The sequence below is a fragment of the Capricornis sumatraensis genome, chromosome 16 (genome assembly GCF_032405125.1).
Source record: "Capricornis sumatraensis isolate serow.1 chromosome 16, serow.2, whole genome shotgun sequence".
Classification (NCBI taxonomy): Eukaryota; Metazoa; Chordata; class Mammalia; order Artiodactyla; family Bovidae; genus Capricornis; species Capricornis sumatraensis.
Window position 1 is genome coordinate 29840680 of NC_091084.1, and position 21235 is coordinate 29861914.

At 38.8% G+C, this 21235-nt stretch overlaps 1 protein-coding gene and 1 non-coding gene across 4 annotated transcripts in view; one reads left to right on the forward strand and one right to left on the reverse strand.

Moving 5' to 3' along the window:
- Positions 1 to 21235, forward strand: part of RNF214 (ring finger protein 214) — a 46893-nt gene that overhangs the window by 22795 nt on the left and 2863 nt on the right. For all 3 annotated transcript variants that reach the window (XM_068988629.1, XM_068988631.1, XM_068988630.1), the window contains 8 exons: positions 17736 to 17832; positions 18040 to 18128; positions 18720 to 18810; positions 19014 to 19112; positions 19300 to 19676; positions 19811 to 19943; positions 20291 to 20395; positions 20674 to 20769. In XM_068988629.1, the coding sequence (XP_068844730.1) occupies positions 17736 to 17832; positions 18040 to 18128; positions 18720 to 18810; positions 19014 to 19112; positions 19300 to 19676; positions 19811 to 19943; positions 20291 to 20395; positions 20674 to 20769 (1087 nt within the window). The remainder of the gene's footprint in view (positions 1 to 17735; positions 17833 to 18039; positions 18129 to 18719; positions 18811 to 19013; positions 19113 to 19299; positions 19677 to 19810; positions 19944 to 20290; positions 20396 to 20673; positions 20770 to 21235) is intronic.
- On the reverse strand, positions 5863 to 6000 carry LOC138093354 (small nucleolar RNA SNORA8). Its single transcript, XR_011146082.1, has one exon. It is a non-coding gene; the product is annotated as a small nucleolar RNA SNORA8 (small nucleolar RNA).

Sequence of the window (21235 nt, forward strand, 5' to 3'; positions counted from 1 at the left end):
CGGGAGAGCCTGGTGGGCTGCTGTCTATGGGGTCACACAGAGTCGGACACGGCTGAAGTGACTTAGCAGCAGCAGCATGGAGTTCTATTTCTAGGCCCTCTGGTCTGTTCCATTTATCTCTTATGAATACCACACTGTCTTGATTCTATGGCTTTATAGAAGGTCTGGAAGTCAAGTAGCATCAGTCTCCCAGTTTTGTCCTTCTTCAATGTTGTGGTCTTTTGCCTCTTCTTATAAACATTAGAATCAGTTTGTTGATATCCATACAATAACTTGCTGGGAATTGATTGGGATTGCACTGACTATAGGTCAGCTTGGGAAGAACTGACTTTTTTTTTTGGCTGTGCTGGGTCTTTGTTACTATGTGTGATCTTTCTATAGTTGTGTCAAGTGAGGGCCACTCTCATCGTTGCGGAAGGTCTCTAGTTGCAGTCGGTGGACTTCTCATTGCAATGGGTTTCTCCTGTTGCAGAGCACAGGCTCTAGGTGCGTGGACTTCAGTAGTTGTGATGCTCAGGCTTGGTTGCCCCACGGTATGTGGCATCCTCCCAACCAAGGATCGAACCTGTGTCCCCTGCATTGCCAAGTGGACTTTTAACCACTGGACCACCAGGGAAGTCCCCCAAACTGACATCTTGACAATGTTGAGTCTTCCTGTCCATGAACATGGAATATCTCTCCATTTATTTAGTTCTCTGATTTTGTTATCAGAGTTTTTGTCATTTTCCTCATACAGATCTTGTACATATTTTGTTAGAGTTATGCCTAAATGTATGTAATATAAATGATATTGTGTTTTTAATTTCAGATGTTCACTGTTAACACTTAGAAAAGCAACTGACTATTGTATATTAACTTCATGTCCTGCAACTTTGCTTTAACCACCTATTAGTTCAAGGGTTTCTTTTTTTTTTGTCTATGCTTTTTCATTTTCTACATAGACAATCACATCATGTGCAAATGACAACAGTTTTATGTCTTAACTTTCTAATTTGTATACCTTTGGTTTCCTTTCCTTGCTTTGTTATATTAGCAAGAACTTCTAGTATAATATTGAAAACAGATGGTGGGAGGGGACATCTAGCTTGTACCTGATCTTGGAAAAGCTTCCAGTTTCTCACTCTTGAGTATGATGTTAGATTGTTTGTAGATAATCTTTGCCAAGTTGAGAGTTCTCCCTATTCCTAGTTTACTGAGTTTTTATCATTAACGGGTGCTGGATTTTGTCAAATGCTTTTTCTGCATATATTGACATGATCATTTGATTCTTTTTTTAGTCTTTTGATATGATGGATAATTTTAGTTGATTTTTTAATGTTGAACTAGGCTTGCATACCTGGGATAAATCCCACTTGGTCAAAATCCTTTTTATACTTTTTTTATATTTGATTTACTAGTATTTTGTTGAGGATTTTTGTGTTTCTATTCAGGAGAGATGTTGGTCTGTAGTTTTTTTCTTCTATTATTTTTGTCTGGTATTAGTATTAGGGTAAGATTGCAGAGAATTGGTTTAATTTTTTCCTTAAATATGTAGTAGAATTCACCAGTGAACCCATCTAGGCCTGGTGTTTTCTGTTTTAGAAGGTTATTAATTATTAAATCAATTTTTAAAATAGGTATAGGTGTTCATTTCTTTTTAATACTGAATATAGTCCATTGTGTGAATATCTAGCAGTTTGTTTATTCAGTTGAAAATGTTTTAATATTAACTGTCTCCTATAATTTTTTTAAAAAATTTTTAATTGGAGGATAATTGCTTTACAAGGTTGTGTTGGTTTCTGCCATAGAACAATGTGAATTAGCCATAAGTATACATATGTCTCCTTCTCCTGAACCTCTATCCCACCACCCTCCCCCATCCCACCCTTCTAGGTTGTCACAGAGCACCAGGTTAAGCTCACTGTGTTACACAGCAGCTTTCCACTAGCTATCAGTTTTACATGTGGTAATGTATATGTTTAAATGCTACTCTCTCAATTCAGCCCACCCTCTTCTATTGTTTCTGATGAGAACTCAGTAATGGTTGTTTTGTTTCTTCTGTGTATTGTGTCATTTTTTTCCTATGGTTTCTTTCAATATTTTGTGTTTGGTTTTCAGCAGCTTGACTTTGATTTTCCCAGGTATGGCTTTCTTCCTTTTATTCCTGTTTCAAGTTTTCTCATCTGCTTATTCTATAAAGTTATGTATTTTACCATATTTGTGAAATTTTGACATAATTTTCAAATATTTTTCCTTCCTCATTCCCTCCTTTGCTTCTGGGACTCCACTTTAACATGTTAGAACTTTTGATATTGTCCTGTAGCTTATGGAGGCTCTTATTTCTTTCTAGTTTATTGTTCATCATATTGGATAATTTCCATTTATGTATCTTCAGATTTACTTTTTTTATTTTGGCCATGCCACACAGCATGTGGGATCTTAGGTCCCTGACCAGGAATCAGACCTGTGCCCCCTGCATTGGAATTGCTGAGTCTGCCTGGAAAATCCCATGGACGGAGGAGCCTGGTGGGCTGCAGTCCATGGGGTCGCTAGGAGTCAGACACAACTGAGTGACTTCACTTTCATGCATTGGAGAAGGAAATGGCAACCCACTCCAGTGTTCTTGCCTGGAGAATCCCAGGGACAGCAGAGCCTGGTGGGCTGCTGTCTGTGGGGTCGAACAGAGTCAGACACGACTGAAGCGACTTAGCAGCAGCAGCAATCACTGGAGTGCCTGAGAAATCCTACTTTTTATTATATCATTTCCAGTTTCCGGTCTGCTGTTAAGCCCATGTATTGAATTTTATATTTCCAATATTGTATTTTTCAGTTCTTTCATTTCCATTTAGTTCTTTTTTTTTTTTTTTAGTAGTATCTCTTTCTCCGCAAAACTGTTCTTATGTATTCACTCCTTGTGAGCATATTTTTCTTCATGTTCTCTGCATAGTTAAAATAAGTGCTTTAAAACTTTGCCAGCTAATTCTAGCATCTTGGTCTCCTTGGAGTCCTTTCCATTGATTGCTCATTTTTCTTGACCGGGAGTCAGAATCAAAGTATTATTCTAAATGAGAAACCAGACACAAAAGGTATGCACTGTGTGATTCTGTTTACATGAAGTTCTAGAACAGACAAAACTATAGTGAGAGAAAGCAGATCACTGGTCATAAATAGCTCAGGGTGGAGGGAAGGGATTGGCAAGCATATAGTAAATATTTGAGGTTTTGCAGACCACACAGTCTGCAACGATTTAACTCTGCTATTGAAGCATGAAAGCAGCCATAGACAATATGTAAACAAAATGAGTATGGCTGTGTTCCAATAAGACTTTATTTGCAAAACCAGGTAGCAGCCAGAGTTTGATCTACAGACCATAATGTGCAGACCCTACTTTTGAGTATGGATCATGTTTCCCCTTTCTTATATTGATAATTGAGGGTTGAATCCTGCATATGTGAATAATATGTTGCAGAAACTCTCGATTCTATTGTATTCTTCCATAAAATCTTGTGGTTTGTTTATTTTTTTTAAATTTATCTCATCAGGCTATTTTCTAGGCTTGAACATCATACATACCTGCTTGGTAGGCAGCAGCTGTGGTTTCTGTTCAGTTCATGTATCTGTAGATGCGTTCCTTGGAGTCTCCTCTGTGCATGGGTAGTTCAGGGATAATCCAGAGATTAAATCAATTTTTATGCAGAATTGGGGCTTCCCTGTCCATGGCTTTTATCTTTTGGGGATTTCTCCTTCACTTTCCAGCTGTTACGGTAGCTCCTAGTTTTATCCTTTTTGTTCTTGAACTAGTAAGGCTTCAAAATGTATATCTCAGTTTTAGTTGTCATCGCAGAGCTATCTGTGGTTTGTCCTTAGATGAATGATGATTAGCCATAAAAAACAGAAGACAATAATGATGTTCACTTCCAGTTGTCAGGTCTTCTGGTTTATGTTTGATCTTTAGTGCTTTTTTACATTTTGTGTAGAACTTATAGTTTTTTATCTGCAGAAATCATTGGTCTATTAGGAGCAACTCTGACAGGCTGAATGAATCCCAAGCTGGAATCAAGATTGCTGGGAGAAGTATCAACAATCTCAGATATGCAGATAATACCACTCTAATGGCAGAAAGTGAAGAGGAATTAAAGAGCCTTTGATGAGGGTGAAAGAGGAGGGTGAAAAAGCTGGCTTAAAACTCAACATTCAGAAAACTAAGATCATGGCATCTGGTCCCATCACTTCATGGCAAATAGATGGGAAAAAAGTAAAAACTGTGACAGATTTTATTTTCTTGGGCTCCAAAATCACTGCGGATAGTAACTACAGCCAGGAAATTAAAAGACACTTGCTACTTGGAAGAGAAGCTATGACAAACCTAGATAGCATATTACAAAGCAGATACATCACTGCCGAAAAAGATCTGTCTAGTCAAAGCTGTGGTTTTTCCAGTAGTCGTGTATGGATGTGGGAATTGGACCATAAAGAAGGCTAAGGGCTGAAGAATTGATGCTTTTGAACTGTGGTGTTGGAGAAGACTCTTGAAAGTCCCTTGGACAGCAAGGAGATCACAACAGTCAATCCTAAAGGAAATCAACCCTGAATACTGGGTTGGAAGGACTGATGCTGAAGCTGAAGTTACAATACTTGGGCCACCTGATGTGCAGAGCCAGCTCATTGGAGAAGACCCTGATATTGGGGAAGATTGAGGGCAAGAAGAAAAGGTACAACAGAGGATGAGATGGTTGGGTGGCATCACCAACTCAGTGGATATGAGTTTGAGCAAACTCCAGGAGATAGTAAAGGGCAGGGAAGCCTGGTGTGCTGCAGTCCATGAGGTCACAAAAATTTGGATACAACTTAGCAACTGAGCAACAAAACAACAACTACCCTCACTGGAAGTGGAAGCTCTACAGATTTAATTTTTAGAGGGACAGTTGTGGCTTCACTAAGTTAGATGTGCTAAAGTAAAGATAAATTTATGTCAGGAAGACAGAGTTTTGAAAAGATAAAATGAGGGCCTGATCTCAGTGGAAGAAAAAGAGAAAGGAGGGGTGTTCTGAGGTAGGATTGGTGAGATTTGTTGATTATTAGAGGGAGAAGAGGAGTAGTGACAGTGAGGTGGCTGAGATGGCAGAGGTGATAAATAAAGAAAGTGGAGCAGATTTAGGACAGTGGCCTTGAGGGTGGAGGCTGTTAATTTTTGTTTTAGATACAGTTTTAAGGAGGTATAGTTTATATAAAATTAACCCTTTTTTTTCCTACAAAGTGTAAAGGGTTTTCTTTATGTGTAACATAGGCAAAATTATGTAAGTCAGTAAGTTTTAAAGAAATTTCACATATTCTGATTCCATCCACTGCCAGTCACCTTAGTTCCTCCAGTGTTTGGATCATAATCTTCAAGGTGGTCCTTTCAGAAAGAATTCTGCTTAATCCACAGTTATTGTGTCAAGCAGTCTTGCCACAGTTTTTTAAACTGGATTTCTTTGATCTCCAATGACATATGAACATACTTCAAAAATACCCCACTGGGGACTTCCCTGATGGTCCAGTGGTTAAGACTTCACTTTCCATTGCAGCAGGTACAAGTTCGATCCCTGGTTGGTGAGCTAAGATCTCACATACCTCTCAGCCAAAACAAGCAAAAAATATAAACAGAAGCAATATTGTAACAGATTAAGACTTTAAAATGGTCCTCATAAAAAAAAGTCTTAAAAACAATTCCCCAACAGTAATCTTTGGAATCCAGTTTTCTCAAACAATTACATTAGGACCATGTTTAGGGTCAGAGGAGATGGATCTGCCTGATTCTGAATTTTAGAGACCCTAGAGAAAGAGAAGTATTAGTTCCTGTTGAAGATTATGTCAAATTTACAGTATGAGAAACTTCAGGGATACTGTGTCAGTAAAAATACCAGCCTAACATGCACAAAGCCAAGAAAAACAATGATGCCAGGTACTAAATTTATATTAGCACTGTGCTTTGAACACCCAGCAAGAATAAACTGCTGAGTGCAGATACCTTGCAGTGCAGTAAAATTCACCAGTTCTAAATGATGCATTTTGAAGAATGTATACTGTCATATAACTACCACCACAATCATGGTATAACATTTCCATCACTCCAGAAAGTTCCTTCATATCTCTTGGGAATCAGTTGCCCCCACTACCCTGAGGCACTGGCAGTCACTGGTCTGCTTTCTCTCAGTGTAGTTTGCCTTTTCTAGAACTTTGTGTAAATAGACTCATAGAATATACAGCCTTTTCTGTCCCTTATTGAGGATAAAAGCTTTTGTAATTTATTCGTGTTGTTGCATGTATCAGTAGTTTAATTCCGTTTTATTAAAGAATAGTATTTACTTATTTACTGAGGTTATATACTAAGTTTATTTATTTATTTGGACATTAAGGCTATATCCATTTTTTGTCTATTATAAATAAAACTGGTGGCCCAGTGATTAAGACTCCATGCTTCCACTGCAGGAGGCACAAGTTTGATCTCTGGTTGGGGAACTAAGATCCTGCATGCCATATGGTGTGGCCAAAAAAAAGTTGAAGAAAAAGCTGCTCTGAATACTCAAGTGCAAGTCTTTTTGTGAACATGTTTCCTCTTGAGTAAATAGTTAGGAGTGGGATTGCTGGACCATGTGTTGGCTTGACTTTATAAAAAACTGGCAAATGGTTTTCCAAAGTTGCTTTACTGTTTTGCATGCCCGCCAGCAATGCATAAGTGTTTTGGTTACTCCCTATCCTCACCAGTACTTGGTGTTATCAGTCTTTTTAGTTTTAGCCATTCTGATAAGTGTTTAATAGTATCTTGTTGTGGTTTTATTTTGCATTTTCCTAATGACTATTGATGTGAACATCTTTTCATGTCCATATCTGCCATTTGTTGTTCTTTTTTGGAGAAGTGTTTGAATATTTTACCCATTTAAAAACATGTTTTCTAAAAAAAACCCCAAAAGACATGTTTTCTTATTGAGAATTCTTAGTACAAGTCCTTTTATCTGTGTTTCACAGATATTTTCTCCCAGTATATAACTTGCCTTTCTTTGCATTTTGTAACAGTATCTTTTGAAATGCAAACATTTAATTTTAAAAAATAATTATTTTTATATAATTTTCCTTCATTTACACTTACTACAATATATTGTCTATATTCCTTCTGTTGTTTATCCATCCTCCTAGCTTATCTTACACTCAGTAGTCACACCTCTCACTTCCCCACCCTTGTATTGCTACCCCCCACTGGTAACCGCTAGTTTGTTCCCTGTATCTGTGAGTCTTCTAACTTTGTTATATTCATTAGCTTGTTGTGTTTTTTAGATTCCACATATTGTACAGTATTTGTCTCTATCTGACTGACTTCAGTTAGGATAGTGCCCTCCAGGTCCATACACGCTGCTTCAAATGGCAATGTTTCTTTCTCCTTTATGGCTGAATGCATTCATTGCATGTATGTACCGCATCTTCTCTGTCCATGCATCTGTCAGGGGACACAGGCTGCTTCCATATCTTGGCAGTTGTAAATAATGCTGCCTTGAACACTGAGGTGCACAAATCTTTTTGAATTTGTGGGGTTTTCTGATTTTGTTTTGGTTTTGGTTTTTTTTTTTTTTTGGTTATATACACAGAAGTGGAATTGTTAGACCATATGATATTTGTGTTTTTAGTTTTTTGAGAAATCTCTATACTGTTTTCCCCAGTGGCTGCACTAATTTACATTTCCACCAACAGTGTATGAGAGTTCCCTTTCCTCTACATCCCATTATCTGTGTTCTTTTCACTGATCGCCACTCTCACAGGTGTAAAGTAATATCTCACTGTGGTTTTGATTTGCATTTCTCTTATGATTAACAGTGTTGAACATCTTTTTATGTGCCTGTTGGCCATATGCATTTTCTTTTAGGAAAATTGTCTATTCTTTTGACCATCTTTTAATCAGTTTGTTTTGATGCTGAGTTGGGTGAGCTGTTTATGTGTGTCGGATATATTAATCCTTTATCAATTATATCATTTGCAGATATTTTCTTCATTCAGTAGATTATCTTTTCATTTTGCTGGTGCTTTCCTTTGCTGTGCAGAAGCTTTTAAATTTAATTAGGTCCCATTTGTTTATTTCTACTTTTATTTCCTTTACTTAGTAGATGGATCCAGAGAAATATTGCTACGATTTATGTCATACAATGTTCTGCCTATGTTTTCCTCCAAGAGTTTTATAGTATCCAGTCTTACATTTAGGTCTCTAATCCATTTTGAGTTGATTTTTGTGTATATGGTGTTAGAGAAAGTTCTTATTTCATTCTTTTACATGTAGCTCTCCAGTTTTCCCAGCACCACTTATTGAAGACACTGTCTTCTGAATTGTATATTCTTGCCTTCTTTTTTGATTAATTGGCCATAGGTGCCTGAGTTTATTTCTGGGCTCTCTATCCTATTGATCTATGTGTCTGTTTTTGTGCCAGTGCCTTAATATTTTAATTACTGTAGCTTTGCAGTATAATCTGAGGTCAGGTAGTGTGATTCCTCCAGCTCTAAACTTTCTCAAGATTGTTTTGGCTATTTGATGTCTTTTGAGTTTCAGTACAAATTTTAAAATTTTTGTCCTAGTTCTATGAAATATGCCTTTAGGTATTTTGATAGAGATTACACTGAATCTATCAATTGCCTTGGATATCATGGTCATTTTTAACAATACTGATTCTTCCAGTCTAAGAATACGGTATATCTTTCCATCTGTGTTGTCTTCAGTTTCTTTCATCAGTGTCTTATCATTTTCAGAGTACAGGTCTTTTACCTCTGCAGGTAGGCCTGTTCCTAGGTATTTTAGCTTTTTGATTTAATGGTAATAATGGGATTGTTTCCTTAATTTCTCTTTCTGATAGTTCCTTGTTAGTGTATAAAAACACAACAGATTTCTATATATTAATTTTGTATCCTGCAACTTTACCAAATTCATTGATGAACTCTAGTAGTTTTTTGGTGGTGTCCTTAGGATTTTCTGTGTATGAGTGAATGAGTGAAGTCGCTCAATTATGTCTGACTCTTTGTGACCCCATGGGCTGTAGCCTACCAGGCTTCTCTGTCCATGGGATTTTCTAGGCAAGGGTACTGGAGTGGGTTGCCATTTCCTTCTCCAGGGGGTCTTCCCAACCCAGGGATCGAACCCAGGTCTCCTGCATTGCAGGCGGATGCTTTACCATCTGAGCCACCAGGGAGGCCTTTTCTGTGTATAGTGTCTTGTTATCAGCCAACAGTGACAGTTTTACCTCTTTCCTTTCCAATTTGGATTCCTTTTATTTCCCAAAGTTTAAATTTTGATGAAGTCCAGGTTACCTTTTTTTTTTTCTTTTGTGGTTCCTGTGTTTTGTGTTCCAAGAAATCTATGCCTAACACAAAAAGCAAATATCAATTTAGTTAGAAGAATGACATTGTTTATATTTTTGTAAGCCTCTTTAATCCTGTCTACTTCTCTATTGCAATATGTTGTTTTGGTTAAAGTATAGGAAGAAAGTCTGGTGATACACAGGTGTGCAGTTGGAAAAGCAAGGGGTATTGTAATAGTTTTTTAAGTGTTTATTTTTATTTATTTATTTGTTTGCACCAGATAGCACATGGGATCTTCATTGCAGCATGTGGTAGTTTTCTTTTTAGTTGATGCATGCAGGATCTTTTTTTTTTCAGTTGTGGTATGTTGGATCTAGTTCCCCGACCAGAATCAAACCTGGACCAGAGTGCAGAGTCTTAACCAGTGGACCATCAGGAAAGTCCCAATAGCCTTTTTAGATAATTGTGGCTATTCTTCTTTGATAGTGCTCCACAGCTCAACAGCTGATAGTTTCTTAAAGTTTCGTTGTATTGTGGAATCTGAAAGCACATCAGTGATTTCGTACTATTACATTAAAATTCACTGTCTTTACTTGCACTTTCAATGGATCTTTAACTATTTTGACTTGGGGAGAAAAACCTTTTCCTTCTACCCTAGTAGGTTCAGTTTCTGAGGACTGTGAATTAAACTGACAAAAGACAGAGTAACAGCAGGAAAAAACCCAGTTTATACATGCAGCATGAATACAGTGGAAGAACTCAGTGATGACTAGCTCAAAGGAATGATTAGAATCTGGGGCTTATTCAAAAACAAAAGACTTCTTAAAAGTGGGGAGGAAGGACAGTGTTTGGATTTGGGGAAAGATAAATGAGTTTTCAGGAGAACAAGCAGTAGTTCTAAATTTGTGATAATATATATATAGGTATGAATGGTTTTTCCATCTCCTTCAGGGCCATGAAATTCCACCGGAGAAGGGATTTGGGTAGATTTTATTTGCATTCTTTCTTCTGGGAGTAGATCTGCCTTGAAGAGGAATTTATGACAGCCTTATTTCCCAGAAGTTGCTGGTGTTAGCTAGAGAAAGCTCTGAGGAGGCTTTTTCCTGCATCTGTTGAAACTTAAATGTCTTCAGCTGAAAATAATCTTTATACCAACTCTGGGGTTCCAGGTGGGTCCTACAGTTGAATTGGTGAAAAGTACATTGATAGTTTAGAAACTACTGGTTCAAAGTTATGCAGCTCTTCCAAGTAATAATACATTTTATTATACAGTATTTAAAGAATCACATTTGTTTATGTCACTTGTGATCTCATCAGAATAAGTAATGGAAGCCTTCAAGCTCCCAGTGGCCCATGTAGACTTTCCAAAAATTTTAAATTTTGCCTGAAAGCTCAAATGTTATTGTTGGCAACAGACACTGTCAGTTGTTTCCTTTGAAATAACAAGAGTTTTTCATTTTCAAGAGCATGTCAGCTGTTCTTTGAAGTAAAAATGGTTTTACATGAAAAAAGAGGCTGGTTCAACTCAAACAGGCTCATGTGTGCTTTTCCTCAAGACAAGTGTAGTATTTTGGCATGTAGCATTTCATAAACAGAATATTAAAAATATATGTGTTTAAGGTTGAAATTTAATAAAATTATTACTTTTGATGGCTTTGTCAAGGCATCCTGAAGTAAAACTGCCCCTCCCCCAACTGCATGTGTGGCAGCAAAGAATACAGTGACTAGTAGTGTAATTTGATGCCACTTACTTCATTTGTATATGGTGCCAATGTTTGTATCCACTGTAATTTTCATACTAGTAAGTGCAATGTAAGTGTCTGCACAGTTGTTCTAAGATAAACCATGAGATTCAAAACAGTCATATTCATCTTGGATTATGTCAGTATCACTTGTGTTTGTTACTAAGAATTCATACACGACATCACTATCAGTGATTAACTGGTGCCAGTGTTAGATGAATATAAACAAAATGGCAGGTCTCATCTTGTCTATGGATTCATCTGTTTGTAAAGTAAAATTCTAGTTCTGCAGATGAGATAGTAATCAAGTCTTTAGATTTGCAGCAGAATCTTTAATTTGGTGAATTGAAAGTATATCATTAAAAGAGGGGCACTGCCATGATTTATTTTACTGACTTCATTCAGAAGGCATGTAGCAATGTCAGCTGTACCAAGTTGTGCTTCTCCAGTTAAGGAAGTTCAGTCACTTACCGTAAGATATTTCAATGGCTTTTTCATTTCTAGATTGAAAGGTGTTAACAATCCTTAAGAATTGTAAAGATTCATCACATCTGCATTTAAAATATTCAACTACTTTAAATTCTGAATGATTGATCTCAAAATGTCACTATAACTTAACTGGCATAATGTAATTAGAAAATGTTCTGTTGCTTAAGATACAGTTAGCTAAATTATTAACATCTATAAAGTCAAGAGAAAGAAAAATGGCTCGTATCATACTGTGGTTTCTTATATATAATTTTGCCCAGTTTTTTTTGGAGTAGATTCTTCCTTTCCATGAGTCAGAGACTCTAGGGCAGTTACATCTATTTTAGCAATCTTTAAATGTATGTATTGCAGCTGTGGGTTGAGAAAGTAAGTTTTCTAATCTCCCTGTTTTGAGTCCATGATTTTTTTTTTTTTCTTTTTAAATTTTTCGGCTGTACGAGGCAGCTTGCAGAATCTTAGTTCCCCAATCAGGGATTGAAGCTATGCCCTCAGCAGTCAAAGTACAGAGTTCTAATCACTGGATTGCCAGGGAATTCCAGAGTCAATGATTCTTAAAAATAAATGAAAAATTACAAATAAATTTTCTTTTATTTTAGAAAAAATAAATTCTAAAATAATACACATTAGGTATAATTTAAAAATTTCTGCCACCCTTATGACAGAAGAGCTTTCCTGATAGCTCAGTTGGTAAAGAATCCGCCTGCAATGCAGGAGACCCTGGTTCAATTTCTGGGTCAAGATATCTGCTGGAGAAGGGATAGGCTACCCACTCCAGAATTCTTGGGCTTCCCTTGTGGTTCAGCTGGTAAAGAATGCGCCTGCAATGTGGGAGACCTAGGTTCAATCCCTGGGTTGGGAAGATCCCCTGGAAAAGGTAAAGGCCACCCACTCTAGTATTCTGGCCTGGAGAATTCCATGGACTATACACTCCATGGAGTCGGACACGACTGAGCTACTTTCACTCACTTATGGCAGAAAGCAAAGAGGAACTAAAGAGCCTCTTGATGAAAGTGAAAGAGGAGAGTGAAAAAGCTGGCTTAAAACTCAACAATCAAAAAGCTAAGATCATGGCATCCAGTCCCATTACTTCATGGTAAGTACATGGAGAAACGACGGAAACAGTGACAGACTTTAGTTTTGGGGGCTCCAAAATTACTGCAGATGGTGACTGCAGCCATGAAATTAAAAGATGCTTGCTTCTTGGAAGAAAAGCTATGACAAACCTAGACAGCGGATTAAAAAGCAGAGACATTACTTTGCCAATAAAGATCCGTATAGTCAAAGCTATGGTTTTTCCAGTAGTCACGTATGAATGTGAGAGTTGGACCATAAAGAAAGCAGAGCACTGAAGAATTGATGCTTTTGAACTGTGGTGTTGGAGAAGACTCTTGAGAGTCCTGTGGACTGCAAGGAGATCCAACCAGTCCATCCTAAAGGAAATCAGTCCTGAATATTCATTGGGAGGACTGATGCTGAAGCTGAAGTTCCAATACTTTGGCCATCTGATGCGAAGAAGTGGCTCATTCGAAAAGACCCTGATGCTGGGAAAGATTGAAGGGAGGAGGTTAAGGGGATGACAGAGGATGAGATGGTTGGATGGCATCACTGACTCATTGGATATGAGTTTGAGCAGGCTCCTGGAGCTGGTGATGGAGAGGGAAGCCTGGTGTGCTGCAGTCCTTGGGGTTGCAAAGAGTTGGACACAACTGAGCAACTGAACTGAACTGAAAAATTAAGAGTTTCCCCCAAATTTAAAAAGTATTATTGCAAAGCAAAATAACAAAAAGTACTTGTTTCTACCTGATGTGTGGAGAACTTTGAAATTTTGCAGTAATGATTTATTGGATACTAATGAGATTACAGCAAGTGTAACTGAAGATAATTATAAGAGCCCAAACAGAAGTACTAAGGAGGAAAAAAACTTGAATTATATCCTAAGCCTACTACCTTAGAAAATACTAGAAAACATTAGACTACAGAAACATATACTCCACTAGCCACTAGAGTGATGATATCATTACATGCTGTGTAGCATCAGGAAAACTCCACTGTAGACTCATAAAAGAATGAGAGTGAAAAAAGCAAATAGATGTAGTGTTGTCATGAAATTAATTTTGCTTCATAGACCAGGCCCTCAAAGGGTTTTGCGGACGATGTTTTTCAAACTGCTGTTCCAGGTTAATTCTTCCTTACTTAGGGCTCATACTGCCATCTCTATGCCAGTGACACTCCCATCTGTATCCCAGCCTGGACTACTTATATACTCCTTGGCTACCTGGACTCTTTCCTCAGCTTGGTGCTCTCGTTCTCTTTGGCCTTTGCACATGCTATTTGATCTGTCCAGAATTTCCTGTTCCTTTTGTTCACTTGGATGATTACTGAATTGTGAGCTGCTTGAGGGCAGGAACTAGGCATCCGTCTATCCCCAGCTTTTAGCAGAAATTCATGGGGTCTCAGAGTCAGACATAACTCATACTTTCTTTTTGCTTTCCTAGTACTTTGTCGGAGAAGACAATGGCACTCCACTCCAGTACTCTTGCCTAGAAAATCCCATGGACGGAGGAGCCTGGTGGGCTGCAGTCCATGGGGTTGCTAAGAGTCAGACATGACTGAGCGACTTCACTTTCACTTTTCACTTTCATGCATTGGAGAAGGAAATGGCAACCCACTCCAGTGTTCTTGCCTGGAGAATCCCAGGAATGGGGGAGCCTGGTGGGCTTCCGTCTATGGGGTCGCACAGAGTTGGGCATGACTGAGCTATTTAGCAGCAGCAGCAGCAGCACTTTGTAGGCTGCTTAGCAGATATTGAGTTAAATCATGTAAGGATTCGAGTCTCATAAACAAGTTTGCATTACATCTCAGGGTAAAGTTTTTTTCTGTTTTTGTCTGATTCATACATTCTGTATTGGTTTGTATTAGTGGATTGGCTGGAAAGTTTGTTTAGGTTTTTCTGTACGATTGTATGGAAAAGCTTGAATGAACTTCTTGGCCAACTCAACAGCTTCAGTTCAGAGAAAAGGACTTCATAACCTACCTCAAATTCAGGACAACCAACTCCTGTCTATGTTAACCTTATCCACCAGTATTTGTTTTGTTTCCTTTTGCCTTGTTTGGAGTATAATATATTCTGAAAGGAGAGTATTTGGGCTGAGGACTCAAGATCTTAATTTTTAGTTCTGTCTCTATGTTCCTTTACAAGACACTTAGCATCTGCTTCTCTCCACTTGTGGTGGAAAATATGTATTCATATATTTTAGTTTCTCTGAAGGAAGATGTTCTAACATCTAAATGATAACTAACATTTATTAAGTTCTTACTATATGTCAGAAACTGTTCTGTTTTACATGTATTAACTCATTTAATCTACATAATAGCCCTATGTGGAAGGTAGATGATTTTATTGTCTCCATTTTACTCAAGGAAAATAAGACACAGAAAGATTAAGTAGCTTGCCAGAGGTTGAATAGATAGTAATAGGGTCTGGGTTTGAGCTGTGAGCTATGCTCTTAACTGCTATAAGAAACTCCCTCTCAAATCTAAATACATTACTTTTATCATCAACCTATGTTAGTACACATGTACAGATGTTCATTATAATATTTATAATTGTGAAATTAAAAATAACTTGAGAGAATACCTAAATAAATAATGAGATATATGTATAATGGATAGTTATTTTAAAATCACATTTTTGAAGAATATTTTAATGATATGGAAAAATATCTTAGAATGAAAAAGTAACATAAAATCACGTTTTGTTTGAAAAAAGTATATAATGGATTTATATGTTACATATCTATGTATATGAGCTTCGCTGGTGGCTTAGCAGAAAAGGATCCACCTGCCAGTGCAGGAGATACGGCTTCTGTCCCTGAATCGGGAGGATCCTCTGGAGAAGTAGATGGCAACCTGCTCAGGTATTCTTGCCTGAGAAATCCTAGGGGCAGAGGAGTCTGGCGGGCTACAGTCCGTGCGGTTGCAAGAGTCAGACATGACTTAGCAACATACATATATATATATGCACACAAATATTTATTTTAAAAGACTGGAAAGACGTATAATAGTGATGTTTTGTGAGTAGAGCAGTTGCAGTTGTAGAGCAGTTTGTTGGATGTTTCCCATGTGCCAAGCACCCTGTTAAATTCTTTGTGTGCTTCCTCAGTGAACTCTCCCATCAGTCCTATGACGTACATTCTACTCATTTTTCAGTTGAAGAAACTGAGCCTTAGAAAGATTAACTTATCAAGGGGCATTCAAGCAGTAAGTAGAAGAGTTGGGACATCTGTATTAGACACTCTCTCTTTTTTTTTTTAACTTTTTATTTTGTATTAGGATATAGCCAATTAACAATGTTACGATAGTTTCAAGTGAATAGATAGCAAAGGGACTCAGCCATACATCTACATATATCCATTCTTCCCCAAACTCCCCTTCCATCCAGGCTACCACAGAATTCCCTGTGCTATACAGTGGGTTCTTGTTGGTTATCCGTTTTAAATGTAGCAGTGTGTACAGTTCATCCCAAACTCCCTAACTGTCCCTTCCCCCCAGACAACTATAAGCTCGTTCGTGAAGTCTGTGAGACTCTGCTTTTTAATTGAAGTATAGTTGATTTATAATGTGTTAGTTTATGGTGTACAGCAAAGTGATTCAGTTTTACATATATATGTATGTGTATTCTTTTCAGATTCTTTTCCATTATAGATGATAAGATATTGAATACAGTGCCCTTTGCTGTAGAATAGGACCTTGTTGTTTATCTATTTTGTATAAAGTAGTATGTACCTGTTAATCTTAGGCTCCTAATTTATCAGCCCCTCCCCCTTCCCCTTTGATAACCGTAAGTTTTCTGTCTCTGTGAGTCTGTTTCTGTTTTGTAAATAAATTCATTTTTATCATTTTTTTAGATTCCACATATAAGTGGTATTTTTCTGTCTGACTTACTTCACTTAGTATGATAACCTCTAGGTCTATCCATGTTGCTGCAAATAACATTATTTCATTCTCTTTTATGACTGACTAATATCCCTGGTATATATAAACCATATCTTCTTTATCCATCCGTCAGTAGAGGCCACTTAGGTTACATCAGTGTCTTGGCTATTGTAAATAGTGCTGCTCTGAACTTTGGGGTACATGTTATCTTTTTGTATTTTCTTAACTTTTTATAATCTGTATTATTTATATGACCAAAAGCAAAATTAAAATTTTAAATTATGTAAAATGCAAACATCTTGGGACCTGCAGCAAGTCAGACTTGTAATGATCTGGTAGGATTTATTCATTTGAACCATTGATTCCTTAAAATGGCTATGCAAAATAACAGCAGCATGGGACTTGAGAGAAATTAAACCAAGCATTTAAAGAATTAAAACATACTCATTGGTTTCTGTTCTACCAAGGAATTTTTTGACCATCTATTACAGCCAACTGATTTTTTTTTTTTTTCCTAGCATGGGTTGCAGCTAGTACCTCTTAATGAGGTACATATCTTACAGGCTAGTGAAGATATGATAAGGCTGACCATTTTTATGACTGTTTAAGAATTCCTTAACCATTTTTGTTGTGGTTGCTAATATTTTTTTTTGTCTTACTGGATCCCAATGAGATAATGTTCCCACATGCCCAGAGGAAAAGATTTTTGTGTGTGGATTTGTGGGATGCCCCCCACTGACATAGTAAGAGACTTTTTCTAATATAAGTGTTACCGTAGTTGACAAATGACTTAGTGAAAGTTAGAGGTATTGGAGGAACACTTATAATCTTTCAGAATAACATCATTCACAGAAGGCAGCTGACATGTTTTCCTACAATTATCTCATTGTCAAAGAGTATCTAGTAGGCTAAATGGATCCTTGATTGACCCCATAACATATTCCACATATTGTTATGGTAAGAGGATTCTGACTTTTCATATATTTTTTCACTTGAGGAATATTAGCTATATTAGCAGAATACATCTAACTATAAACCTTTGTCTAACTATTAGACAGTTTTCCTCTGGCAGGAAGTTTATTTGGGGAGGACAACACATACAGATTGAGGAAGAATATGCCCTCCTCGTTGCATCTATTACACGAGTTGACTTTATCAGTCTAAGTGTTAACTATAGATAAATGCAAATAATGTTTAAAGTGGTCTGAAATTGTATGAACACCCTACATTTGAAAGTAGAGATGTTCACATCTCCATTTGTTTCTTATCTTACAGAGAAGTGTGGGAAATGGAACTGGATAGGCTCAAGAATCAAGATGGTGAAATAAATCGGAACATTATGGAAGAGACAGAACGGGCCTGGAAGGCAGAGGTGAGAAGAGCCACTGTGTTGAAGGTCTGGATTTGGGGCTTCTAGGTGGTACATAATTTTAATATGGAGTTATACACCAAGCCATGTAAGTATCCTACCATAGAGCCATTAAACATTGTTTTAACTACCTAGGGGTAGCTTTGTGTGTGTAAAATTAATAAAGCATGTGTGTGTGTGTGTGTGTGTGTGTGTGTGTGATTTCCTTAGATCTTATCATTAGAGAGTCGGAAAGAGTTGCTGGTATTGAAACTAGAAGAAGCAGAAAAAGAGGCAGAGCTACACCTTACTTACCTCAAGTAAGTACCTTCTGTTTCTAGGGTTTTAATGGCCCTGCAGTTTTGTGTTTTGTGGGGAATTTCTTTTTAGGGCTTTGAAACCCTAGGCCAGCTAGTCTGGCATGTATTCTGTCTTCACGGCAAATCATCTTCGTGTGACAGTATTTTGTTCAGTGATTTCTCTTTCCATATTCTAAACTTACACACTCTCTGGCTCTTCACTTTCTACAGTTTTATAGTTTTGTCCTTTTTCTTGTATTATTTTGAATTGGATAAACAGTATCTCTTACTCTGTCAAGCGTAACAAATGTCTTTGGAGATATGTTTCTTATACAGTCATTTGTCCTCTTTCTCCCATGAATTCTGGAGACCCCTATGGCATTTTCAGCCAGATGAGAGCCCTCTCTCTGTGGTGGGTCCTCTTTCTCCAGTGCTTGGCTTCCATGATGCTGGAGTTAAAGTGAGGCAAACAACTTAGGACCATGGCCTTCTCCTGTGTCTGCTCCAACCTCTTCTCTGCAGGCCCTTCTCTTTAGCTATTCTTCTGCTATCTGAAAGAGTCAGGAATGGGACTCTCTTTAATTCTGTAAATCACTTTTGGCTTCTTGAAAGGTCAACTCCCCCAACACTAGAGACAGTTCGTTCCAAACAGGAGTGGGAGACAAGACTGAATGGAGTTCGGATAATGAAAAAGAATGTTCGGGTAAGTGTAGTGATGGGTGATCACTGAGCTGGAGTTCATCTGTGCTTGCACACTCCTGGCCATAGGGCAGGCCCACTTGCATGGTCCTTAGGGCCTGTTCTACCACTCCTCTTGTCTTCCTGCTACAGGATGCTGGTCTCTGTATAGAGAGCCTCACTCTGCTCAGCAGTAAAGGATAACGCTTGCTCTTCTCTCTTTCCTAGGACCAGTTTAATAATCACATCCAGCTCGTGAGGAATGGAGCCAAGCTGAGCAGCCTTCCTCAGATCCCTACCCCCACCCTGCCTCCACCCCCATCAGAGGTAAGCGCGCTGGCTCTGGCGAGTCTACTTTTTCATGTTGCTGGCGGGGCCTAGAATCTTTCCCTTGTTTTTATGAAGGTATTGGATGTCCTTATTTGGTACAAGAAAGAGTTGCTTATTGATGTCAGTTTCCTAAACTTCTGTTTTCTTTCTCTCCCTCTCATCTACCACCTCTTCCCTTCTGCAGACAGACTTCATGCTTCAGGTGTTTCAGCCCAGTCCCTCTCTGGCTCCTCGAATGCCCTTCTCCATTGGGCAGGTCACAATGCCCATGGTTATGCCCAGTGCAGATCCCCGGTCCTTGTCTTTCCCAATCCTGAACCCTGCCCTTTCCCAGCCCAACCAGCCTTCCCCACCCCTTCCTGGCTCCCATGGGAGAAATAGCCCCAGCTTGGGTTCCCTTGTCGGCCCCCATGGTCCGCACGTGCCCCCTGCCGCCTCCATCCCGCCTCCTCCAGGCTTGGGTGCTGTTAAGGCTTCTACTGAAACTCCCCGGCCCCAACCAGTAGACAAACTGGAGAAGATTCTGGAGAAGTTGCTGACTCGGTTCCCACAATGCAATAAGTAAGTATCTTTAAGGATTAATTTAAAAAGTGTTTTCCAGAGAAATATTTATGGGTTAAAATAGGAGAGGTTTCATAGATATTCCCCATGAGGGTAGCACAAAATTTCTCCCCCTCAACATCTTTCTTTCTTAGGGCCCAGATGACCAACATTCTTCAGCAAATCAAGACAGCACGTACGACCATGGCAGGTCTGACCATGGAGGAGCTGATCCAGCTGGTAGCCGCACGACTGGCAGAGCATGAGCGGGTGGCGGCGAGTACTCAGGTAAGAAAAGCTATTTGGGGGGATCTCAGACCTGTGAAGGAAATGGCAACCCACTCCCGTGTTCTTGCCTGGAGAACCCCAGGGATGGGGGAGCCTGGTGGGCTGCCGTCTATGGGGTCGCACAGAGTCGGACATGACTGAAGCAACTTAGCAGCAGCAGCAGCCCTGTTGAGATGTTGAGGCAAGAGGCAGATTTCAGAAAAATTGGGGGTGAGAAGCAGCATTGCAGTCAGGGGTATCTGGCCTGCTTTCTTGCTTTGTCGGGCTGAGAAATGAATGATTTCCTTTTGGTAACGCCCTTTTACTCAGATGTTCCTGCCTCACTCTGACAATGTTTCTGCCCACAGCCACTTGGTCGGATCCGGGCCCTGTACCCTGCTCCACTGGCCCAAATCAGTACCCCAATGTTCTTGCCTTCTGCCCAAGTTTCATATCCTGGGAGGTCTTCACATGTAAGACTCTTTTCTTTGAAAAATGGGATGTTGGAGAAGCTGGGGGTGGCAAGGAGGGAGTGGATTTACAGGTGGAGTGCAGGAAGAAACCATTATCTCCTCAGCTGGGTTGTTGGCAGCCCCGGCTGGGAAAATGCAAGTACTCTGTATTTGAACTTTTCTTTCTGTGGTGTAAAATCTTTCTGCTACGTGGAAATTGTAGATGGAATCATGGGCATAAAAGGCAAGGAGACCCAGAGGTTCCTCCCTCTTTTGACGGTCCCTTCTCTGCTGTGCAGGCTCCAGCCACCTGTAAACTGTGTCTAATGTGCCAGAAACTTGTCCAGCCCAGCGAGCTGCATCCGATGGCATGTACCCACGTGCTGCACAAGGAGGTGGGTGCTGCAGCCCTTCCTCTTTTTCTGCTCTTCCTTTTTGACAGCTGTGATCATCTTAATTTTCCTGAATTTTTTACAGTGTTGATGCCATCATTAATATCTAAACATAAAGTTTTCAGTAAATCGTGGCTTAAAACATGAGCAGAATTCAGAATACTGGCAGCTAGGCTCTCCCAACTTCCTTCTACCCCATTCCCTGTAGGGGACTGGACTGGATAAACAGTTCTTACTAGAACGCTGAGAGTCACTGTCTTGGAAAATTGACAAAAAGATGTATGTATCTAGACATTGTTTCAGATGTACCATTGCCAAGAGATTTTGCTTAGGTGACAGGAATGGGATAGGGAACTTGAATATGAAATACGTAACTCCATTAATAAAAGAGTTTGACGACTCACCTGTTACAGATTATCTTCACAAACTGATAAATTAGTCCTGTCTCTTATTATGTTACCAGACTGAG